At 42.4% G+C, this 10,781-nt stretch overlaps 2 protein-coding genes across 2 annotated transcripts in view; both read left to right on the top strand.

Annotated features, from left to right (window-relative positions):
- The window catches only part of LOC107679551 (potassium/sodium hyperpolarization-activated cyclic nucleotide-gated channel 3-like), a gene marked incomplete at its 3' end in the record, with an annotated part of 20,305 nt that extends 13,854 nt beyond the window's left edge, over window positions 1–6,451 (top strand). The window contains exons 5-9 of the mRNA XM_016475127.1: window positions 4,035–4,253; window positions 4,931–5,077; window positions 5,308–5,548; window positions 5,702–5,866; window positions 6,105–6,451. Of these exons, the coding sequence (XP_016330613.1) occupies window positions 4,035–4,253; window positions 4,931–5,077; window positions 5,308–5,548; window positions 5,702–5,866; window positions 6,105–6,451 (1,119 nt within the window). The remainder of the gene's footprint in view (window positions 1–4,034; window positions 4,254–4,930; window positions 5,078–5,307; window positions 5,549–5,701; window positions 5,867–6,104) is intronic.
- Window position 6,452: 1 nt separating this feature from the next.
- On the top strand, window positions 6,453–8,821 carry LOC107679550 (vegetative cell wall protein gp1-like; the record flags this gene model as incomplete). The annotated part of the gene is made up of 1 exon (XM_016475126.1): window positions 6,453–8,821. A coding segment is annotated over one exon (1,632 nt), but the record flags the coding sequence as incomplete, so codon positions are not given.
- Window positions 8,822–10,781: the final 1,960 nt, after the last annotated feature.

Here is a 10,781-nt window from a genome sequence, read left to right as displayed (position 1 = left end):
TGTGTGTGTGTGTGTGTGTGTGAGTGTGAGTGTTTGTGTGTGTGTCTGATTCACTCATAACGTTTCCTCAGAAGTCAGTGCTGAAGTTCACTAGAGTGTCATGAAGCTGCGTTCGTGTCTTATGTCAGAATTAGCATAATTATGAGACGATTATTCAGAATTCAGTCTGAGCTCTTCACGTCCTTGGACTTGATTCGTGTTTCGTTGCTATAGCAACGCTCATAATGCAGATGTATTCACATTGATTCCTCATCACTACAGGCTCGTGTGTTAAACTACTTCACGCTTTTGACCTGCATTTTGTGCTGTGCTGTGAATATCGTGAAGTGTGAAATATTCCATCAGCTCAAGCAGTAGGTCACGACGCTCGCAACGCCAAGGTCACAGGTTCGATTCCCAGGAATGCATGAACTGATCTAATGTACAAAATCCTCATTCATACTTTTTAGAGACTTTTCAAATAAATGATCCGAAAGGCTTCCCGCTTCTTCTTTATACAAGCAATATTACCACCTCTTGTATTCTGTTTAACCTTTTCAATACCAGAAGGTATAGAAAAGTCTGTTTCCAAAAGGTATGAATGAGGATTTTTCTCTTCAAGAGTTTCTGTGATGGTGGTTTCTTTTGAATAGTTAACTCTAATTAAGTAGTGGGATGACTTTAGTTAAGCTTGTCAGCTGTTGCTAATTTATGAACGAGTAATGCAATATGGAGATGTGTTTTTGAATGTCTGTGTATGATGTGTGTTGAAGAAAGCTCTTAGGCCGAAACGCTTTGGTGCTTTTAAAGTATTAAAGTCCCCTTTATCACAAGTAGTGCTGGATTCTTTTTCACATTCTTGTAGACAGTTTGTTTCCATGCACCTTGTGAAGTGGTAAAGTTGCTCCAGATCCCTTCTCATGCATCTGAATACAGACATATTTTGTGACATTTTGATGGACTTTAATTCCAGCATGACGTGAATGAGGCTGATTAAACTGTGTGTTTGTGTGTAAACACAGTGTTTTTTACTGACTGATCACTTCGACATGCACCTGCTTGTCCTGTCAGAAAATTGAGGCCACATTAAGAAATAGCTTTAATTAAAAACAGGACACACACACGCACGCACGCACACTCACTCACTCACACACACACACACACACACACACACATACTCACAAACACATACAAATACACACACACAGGTTGAATCGCTGACTCACCGCAGCAGGGTTTCCTCCTGTTGTCGTGGTGACGGTTGCTAGGCAGCTGATGCCCAGAGTTCCCCAGAGAGAGCTGAGCTATATTTGTCTCCATCATGTCAGTCTTGAGCACAGGAGAGATAAACATAACGTGCTCATTCACAAAACACACATGCACTTGCTTATTTAGTTTATTTAGTTCTCCATCTAACTGTTGTTTCAGAGGAATCAGATTGAAGGAGATTGATGATGCTGTGATCAATCACAACACACAACATGAGGCTCTTTGTGCTTCATTGCTGCTGTGTTTGAACAGCGCTGTGAGAAATGAGTGTGAATCCCATGCGATGAGACAGCGGAAGGAAAATCTCCTTGACAGTATGGAAGATTCCTTGGGAGAAACCAAAGGGGAGATCCGTCCCACATAAACACTGTGTTCCTTTAAAGCATCTGAACCGCAGATGAGATACTGGAAGCTTCGAGTTCATAATCTAAAGACACAAATGAGAATGAAAGGCCACAGACTGAGAAAGAATCACTGCTGACTAACCCTAATCACTGACTAACACTGACTAACCCTAATTATTAACTATCACTGACTAACCCTAATCACTAACACTGACTAACCCTAATCACTAATTATCACTGACTAAGCGTAATCACTATCACTATCACTGACTAACCTTAATCACTGGCTAAAACTGACTAACCCTAATCATTAACTATCACTGACTAACCCTAATCACTAACTATCACTGACTAACCCTAATCACTAACTAACACTGACTAACCCTAATCACTAACTTTCACTAACACTGACTAACCCTAATCATTAACGATCACTGACTAAACTTAATCACTAACTATTACTGACTAACCCTAATCACTAACACTGACTAACCTTAATCACTAACAAACACTGACTAAACCTAATCACTAACTAACACTGACTAAGCGTAATCACTAACTATCACTATCACTGACTAACCTTAATCACTGGCTAAAACTGACTAACCCTAATCATTAGCTATCACTGACAAACACTGACTAAACCTAATCACTAACTAACACTGACTAAGCGTAATCACTAACTATCACTATCACTGACTAACCTTAATCACTGGCTAAAACTGGCTAACCCTAATCACTAACTATCACTGACTAACCCTAATCACTAACCCTAATCACTAACTTTCACTAACACTGACTAACCCTAGTCATTAACAATCACTGACTAAACTTAATCACTAACTATCACTGACTAACCCTAATCACTAACACTGACTAACCCTAATCACTAACTATCACTGACAAACCTAATCACTAACTAATACTGACTAAGCGTAATCACTAACTATATCACTATCACTAACTAACCTTAATCACTGGCTAAAACTGACTAACCCTAATCATTAACTAACACTGTCTAACCCTAATCACTAACTATCACTGACTAACCCTAATCACTAACTTTCACTAACACTGACTAACCCTAATCATTAACTATCACTGACTAACACTGACTAAACTTAATCACTAACTATCACTGACTATGACTGTCTAACACGGACTATTACTGACTAACCCTAATCACTAACTATCACTGACTAACACTGACTAACCCTAATCACTAACTAACACTGACTAACCCTAATCACTAAATTTCACTAACACTGACTAACCCTAATCATTAACAATCACTGACTAACACTGACTAAACTTAATCACTAACTATCACTGACTATGACTGTCTAACACTGACTATTACTGACTAACCCTAATCACTAACTATCACTATCACTGACTAAGCCTAATCACTAACTATCACTGACTATCATCAGCACTTTCTGTATTTACTGATGCACATTTTTATTAACCGAAGCCTTATCCCACCACTAACCTAGATAGAGTTAGTGTGGACTTTATTATTTATTGAAGTTTGATTTCAATATAAATTCAATATTAATTCTAACCTTTAACCCTTTGGGGATTTTATATTTATATATATTTTGATTTCATTCTAATTTCTAAACTGGATTCCTTTAATTTTTGTAAAAAATTTTTGCTTTGATTTAGGGTTATTATAGTTAACTAAAACTAAAAACCATTAAAAAATATTTCATTACTTGAAATAATTATAAAAATAGAACATATAAAAACTTTTCAGGGCAACATTTGTCATTTTCGTTTAGTTTAACTTGTACTAAAATTAAAAATAAAATTAATTAAAAATTATTTTAATTAATTATTAATTAAACATTAAATAAAAATTAATAACAACTATATAGACATACTTAAAAACAAAATGTAATAATAAAAATGACAAAAACACAAAAAATGCTACAACTGTAACTAAAATTAACATGAAAGCCGAAAATATAAAACCAAAAACTCGAAATATTAATAAATACTATAAAAAAAACTAGTGCCTTAATGATACTAAAATATCACTGATTGGATTTGGTTAAACCTTAGTATAAATTATAAATGTATTTTTTAAAAATCTCTTTGAGTCCTGAAGGGAATTTAATTATTGTTTGGAATCTTATGGAAATTGGTGCTTTATAATAATAATAATGTTTATTTATGTATGTATGTATGTAAAATTAAATCTGTACAGTAGAAAAGAGTGGAAAAGAGATAACAAATAAAGAACAAAAATCATATTTCCAGTGCCAGTAAATGAAGGTGTATGGATCATCTTTATATAGACATTTTTCCCCAAACCCTAAACTGACCCCAGTGCTGTGAGTCACATGTTTGTGATCCGTCTGAGAGCGCTGAAGCTCAAGCATCAGTCAGATGGTGTGGATGTTGTCGTTACTGTCCATCGTGTGATCTGTGTTTCAGAATGACACGTGGGGCATCCAATACACATATGCACTGTTTAAGGCCATGAGTCACATGCTGTGCATCGGTTACGGTGCTCAGGCTCCAGAGGGAATGACGGACGTCTGGCTCACGATGCTCAGCATGATCGTGGGCGCGACCTGCTACGCCATGTTCATCGGTCACGCCACGGCCCTCATCCAGTCCCTGGACTCCTCACGCCGACAGTACCAGGAGAAGGTAAAGCCCTGGACGATGTTGATCTCTGGTGACTTCATGAATACATTGTCTTTAAGGGTGTGTTCACACTTGTCATGTTTGGTTCGATTAGAACAAACTCTGGTGCGATTGCTCTGCTAGTGTGGTTCAGTTCGGTTGAGTAAGTGTGAACGCTGCCATCCGAACCCTGGTGCGCACCAAAGAAGCGAACCGAGACCCCTAAAAAGATGGGTCTCGGTCCGCTTCCAAACAAACTCTGGTGTGGTTTGAATGAAATATGAAGGCAACATGGACCAAATACTTATAAACTAACCAAAAACAGGATGTAATGACAAGATGCGATGCTATGTGACATGATTTGACGACGCGGAACAAGCGGTGTTTCCAAAACAAAATGAGCAGAATTGTTTGGGGTGTGTGGTAATTTCCGTCACGAAATATACGTCATTCAACCTGACCAATCAGGTTGTGAACATATGACTATGCCTTTAGGTTTGGTATCTTTAGGTTTGCTGTCAAAAATGCCTTTGTGAATGCTAAGCGGACCAGGACCAAACGTATTGTTTTCTTTTTTGGTCCGGACCAAACGAACCATGAGAACTGAACTACAAGTGTGAAAGCAACCTAAATCTATTCCATAATTCCCAATCAGTCTGATGTGCTGGCGTTCTGACTAACGGAGAGCATCTGATGTCCAGTATAAGCAGGTGGAGCAGTACATGTCGTTCCATAAGCTTCCAGCAGATGTCAGGCAGAAGATCCACGAGTATTATGAACATCGATACCAGGGCAAGATGTTTGACGAGGACAACATTCTGGGAGAGCTGAGCGAGCCCTTAAAGGAGGTTTGTACTAAACTCATGACTCCCTAAAGTTTACTATTCAGCTCTTTTCATGCAGTAGGGTTGAAATTCGTTGTGTTTTCAGACACAAACAGATATCGCAGAACTATTTAATTTTTTATTTGAAGCTAATGAAAACAGCATTATTGTGGTAGTAACTGTGTTTTTGTTGTTGCATTGTGCAAACTTTAACCAGTTAATTAATGTCTACTTGTGCACTGTGATCCTAACAGGAAATTGTTAGCTTCAACTGCCGATGCTTGGTGGCTAACATGCCTCTCTTCGCTAACGCCGACCCAAACTTTGTAACGGCAGTGCTAACGAAGCTGAAGTTTGAGGTGTTCCAGCCCAATGACTTCATCATTCGCGAGGGAACTGTCGGTCGTAAAATGTATTTCATCCAGCACGGACGGGTCAGCGTACTAACTCGTGGCAACAAGGAGACCAAGCTCAGCGATGGGTCATACTTTGGAGGTGAGTTTATGGGCTGACTGTGAAGTGGCTGATGTCAGATATTTGTTATGAGCTCTTCAGAACCAGGTTTATTGCCTTGGTCTGGTTGTTTAAGTCTTTAATTATCCTAAAGAGTCCTTTCTAACCTCCTCGTCGTGTTTCTCCATCCCTCAGAGATCTGTCTGTTGACGCACGGCAGGAGGACAGCTAGTGTCCGAGCAGATACATACTGTAGACTTTACTCCCTCAGTGTGGACAGTTTCAATGAGGTTCTGGAAGAGCATCCCATGATGAGACGGGCTTTCGAGACGGTGGCGGCAGACAGACTCGATCGCATCGGTAAAACCGTCCTCCAACTTTATAGCTGATTTTGTAGTTAAAAAGAGACAAATTGAAAACATCTGTCATCATTTACTCACCTTCATGTCATTCTAAATCCATATCCCAGACGTTTACAGTAAAAAGAATGGAAATGGGAACTGACAAAAAAATGTCAAAACACCATATAATGAGTCCATACGTGACAAGCACATTAATAATTTGTCCTAACCCTATTCTGAATTCCTTTTTCTCACAGGTAAGAAGAACTCGATTTTGTTGCGCAAGACCTCACAGGGAGGATCTGTAGCAGGCAGCAGTTTGGGACGGGGTGGAGGGAGCCACGGAGGAGGAGCAGGAGGCGCCGGTCTGAGTTCTTGCGACAGTGTTCTGGTCCAGCAGATCGTGAAGCACGATAGCATGCCTGCCATGCAGGACATCGCCGCTGGCACCCGAGGCAGCACGGGAGGCACGGTCTCACCCCGACCTCATCCGGTGATCTGGGCACCACTGGTCCATGCTCCCCTCCAGACGGCCGCTGCCACCACCAACGTGGCCATTGCCTTGATGCATCAGCAACAGCAGCAGCAACAGTTGGCTCAGCTCTTTCATCGGTGTAATGGGCGGGATGCCCCCCCGAGGAGTCCCATCTTCTGTAACTCCTACACCCTCGCCCTCCACTATTGGACCGACTGCTGTGGGCATGGCTCCTTTAGGGGGTGGAGTTGCAAAAACTCCTCCTACACCTGCCTCGTCAGTGCCCGCCCCCCTGCAGGCTGGAAGGACACTTTATTACAGTCTCCGCCTCCACACAGAACCCACAACATTACCTGTCCATAAAGCCCCTCCTCCCTCTTCAGCAGTGGCGGCGACGTCCGTCGAAGGGCACAATGTTGGCTCTGCTCCGCAGGGGGCCAAAGAGTCTTTACTACGTCATGTTGGAGGAGGCAGCACCCAGGGCCTTCCCATGATTGGTCGGCTTACCCAGGAGGCCAGACTGCTCTCCGCCTCCCAGCCGACTCTCCCCCACCGCAGCTGGGCGAGCGTGCAACCTCACCCGCCTCTCCATCGCAAAGCATCCGGAGGAAACCTGCTTCCGGCACCCTTCGCTTTGTCATCAGGACTTGCTAGAGGAGGAAGTGCAGGTGTTTTGAGCTCAAACGCGCCTGGTGCCACACAGGTGCCGACACAAACACCCCTGCTGTTGGCACACACACCTCCACTCACATCAGCTCCAGGATCAAATCCGTCACCCCTTGCCCCCTTCTCGTTCTCCTCAAAGCAAACCCCTCTTTATTCCACCAACCCTCCTTTATCCCTTGCGGCCACATCTTCTGGTCTAGGGGTTCCTCAAACCCAGCGAGCCAAATCAGGCACTCCGATACCTACTCCTCCTTCAACCTCTCCTCCTCCTTGCCTACGCCCTCCTTCTCCCTCTCAGTCCACCTCCACCTCTCCAACTTCACCTTCCGGCACCTCTTTGGCTCAGAATTCCCGTACCAAACTCTCTCAGACGCCTCCTCCACCGTCCCCGTTATCCTGCACCACCAACTCAACGCCCACCATCACTCCTTCTCAAACCCCCACCCCGACCCGAACCCCAACCCCTGTTCAAACCCCTATTCAGACCCCCACCCAATCTAGAACACCAGTGGCCATCCAAACCCAATCCCAGGGTCGGTGTCCAACTCCCGTCCAGATCCCAGCAGCTGCACAAGCTCCGACCTCAACCTCCATTCAGAGTCTGCTTCCCACTCAGACTCCAAGTAAACCTATGAGTTCCACCATGGGTCAGAGTGCTGCTGTCCAGATGCCAGCCGCTGTCCATGTTCTTGGTCCTCCTTCGACTTGTTCTGCAGTCTCCAGTCAAACCCAAACCTCAACTACCATACAGACTCTGAGCCCTTCCTGGACCCCAGGCTCTCCTATCAATACCCCAGCCCAAAGTGGACCGTCAACCCCTGTTCTGACCCAATCGCAGACACAAGCTCCACTTGCTAAAGCCCCTGCTGCTGCACCATCACCTTCTCCCTCATCAACTCCATCTCCAGCTGCTTCACACCCACAGAAGCTCGCTGCTAGCCAGACTCAGACCTTAAACGTTCTGTCCACTCCAACCTTAAGTCCATCTTCCATTCCTGCTTCCACTGCCTCCTCATCTACAGTCCTCCAGTCCATCTCCACTTCAACAAAAGAGGCAAAGAAAGACCAGTTTGAATTGCAGCGGTCTGACTGGTGAACCAATGTATTCATGTTGATTTCTAGCAAAACATGCAAGATACAGTGGATTTCCTTGCTTGTGGAGCCCCAAACACTGCACATTCTGCATGTTTCACACCTGATTCAGGTCATCAGCTCTTTAGTAGAGACTCCAAGACCTGAAATTGGTATGTATCAGACAAAGGAGACATTGAAAATGTACAGTGTTTGGGGACCTCCAGAAACAGGGATAGGAACCACTGTGCTAGAGAACCAGCATGATGTTTCTACAGAGGCCCTAAAGTCATACTTGAGTATAAACGCTGGTCTTTTCAACAGGGATCTGGTAAATTAATGCTTTTAAATTTTTCACAGAATAGACCCACATTCTGTCATTTGCCAAAAATGTCTTAAAGGGAATGTAACAACTGCAAAACTGCCACTACTTTAAGATGCATTTGCACAGCCTTGTTAAAAATAAAAAGTATCAGAACACCAGAGAACGTTTTATAAGACATATAACATCTCCTCCAGAACACAAATAGCATTTTCGGATCAGATCACTCACAACCTGGAGACTATAAAATGACCTCTCTAAGCCGAGCACCAGCTAGGGAATTACCATCACACCTTCTGTCATTCAATATTAGTGACTGAACTTTTGTCACAGGATTAGAAATATAGCAAATCTTTTTGCACTTTAGTTCATGAGTCTAATATAAAGTGTCCTGGAATCCTTTGGGCACCATACTGGAATAATAAATTTTGAGTCTGGAAAGTCGTTTCGACAGAACGAATTTGTGTGGATTTAGTGTACACTGCCTGTAAACTATAAATGGTGCATTGTACATAGTGTGTTAAGCAGAAAAATAATTTCTACATGAAAAAAAGAAACTACAATTGTATCCTTCTAACCAGTTTTGTGTACTTGTGTTTTGTCGTTCTCTTTGTCAAACCGTTAGCCAGAGATTACCTGATCAGTATGCAAATCAAAAGAATTCAAATCAAAATGAAAATCTCACCGCCTTGAGACGTGAGTGAAACATGACCAAAGGACATATTTAGGGAATCAAATGATGAAGCAATGCTACAAGATTTCTTGTGTGAATTGATTTTGGCTTTATATTCTCATAGGAAAGGAGAACTATTGTTGCTATGGCTAGTTTCCATTTGGTGCTTCCATTGATGCAAGAATATATAAGCGGATTCCCTAAAGGGACACTGTGATGGAACAAAATGAGATTGCATTTCAAAGCTTTTGCATTCTCTCACAAAATATTGGCATTGACCTTATGTGTGAGGCTTTTAGTTAAAGCGTTTAATGTTATTTTACTGATGGCCCGTGTCAGCATGCTCAGAAACCTCATGACCTGAGTCTGCATAAACTGACTGGCGTTTAATATCTGAAAATATCACCCTTGATTTTTAGCTTCTCCCCTCTCGTCTCTTTTTTAATCACCGAAGTGTAACATTTGCCCATTATATAACTAATAATTAGCATCACAGATGTGACGATACTTACTTAAATAACTGTAAAGAATATATATATATATCAGTATAATTCTTTTGATAAAAAAATAGAAGCAATCCATTAGTAGTTTGATGTCTCAGGTGTTTGATGTTGAGAGAGAGAGAGAGTGTGAGTGTGTGTGTGTGTGGTGCTGCGCAGCTGCATCTCGTCAGGGGCCGGTGGCTCGTTTGCTCCTGACAGTGTAATGAAGCTCTGTTCTCTCATGATCAGCGAGGAGCTCAGCTACAGCTGTTTATTCACAGCACATCAGTTACAGTTTGTGTGAGAGGATCAGTGGAGCTCATCTATGTTTACATGTATTCATGTGTCAGATCTTTGTGTTCCACAGAAGTAAGAAAGTCATGGAGGTTTGGAGCCACGAGGGAGACTGAACGAGGACAGAATGGTCATTTTTGGATGAACTGTCACTTTTAACAGTCTTGACTGATATGTTTTTCTCTTCACACAGGAGACTTAAGATCATGCGCTTTGCATTGTGGGATTCAGGATAGTGTTCTCTGTTGTAATAGAAACTGTATGCATGAAGAATTTCTACCTATTTTCTCTTGGTGCTGTTAGATAAGGCCTTAATCCAGTTTCTGGATCTTTCTAACCAAACTACAGGCAGGGTTTGAGTAGTGTTGAGTTCTGATAGACAGACAGACAGATAAACTCTTACTGAAAAGGGTGAAATAATGCATTTGTTTGCTGCATCAGAGAACAGGGAACATGCGAATGTGTTGGCAAGCGATTGAAATGTTAAGTTAAGCTCGCAGGAGGGACTAAAGTTAATATTTCAGCTCCAATAATGTCCACTAGATGGAGCCCAAAGCTCATTTACTGACAGCCTCACGCGCTCCTGCAGCGATATGAATCAGCACATGAAGATGCGGAGCATGCTGTGAAGCGCTTCTGTCTGTCCTGCTCTAGAGCTGCTGTTTCCAGATCAGATCGTGTCGTGTGTGAACACCTGAGAGAGACACCTGCTCAGACTCCAGCACACCTGTATTTGATGCGTCAGGCTTTTATGGCTCATACAGTGAGAATATGGAGGGGAAAAACAGCTCATTTTTATTCCGAAAATACGCAGTTTTCTGCAGATAATGATAGTTATATGGATACAAAGTAAAGGGGAGAGACTAACACACCTGCGAGGAGATGTGAAGGTGTGTGAGCACACATGTCTCTGGATGTTCTGCTGTGATCCCCCTCAGTGCCACACACACT

The sequence above is a fragment of the Sinocyclocheilus anshuiensis genome, unplaced genomic scaffold (genome assembly GCF_001515605.1).
Source record: "Sinocyclocheilus anshuiensis isolate Anshui unplaced genomic scaffold, SAMN03320099.WGS_v1.1 scaffold1680, whole genome shotgun sequence".
Classification (NCBI taxonomy): domain Eukaryota; kingdom Metazoa; phylum Chordata; class Actinopteri; order Cypriniformes; family Cyprinidae; genus Sinocyclocheilus; species Sinocyclocheilus anshuiensis.
This window is presented reverse-complemented; position numbering and strand designations above follow the sequence as displayed.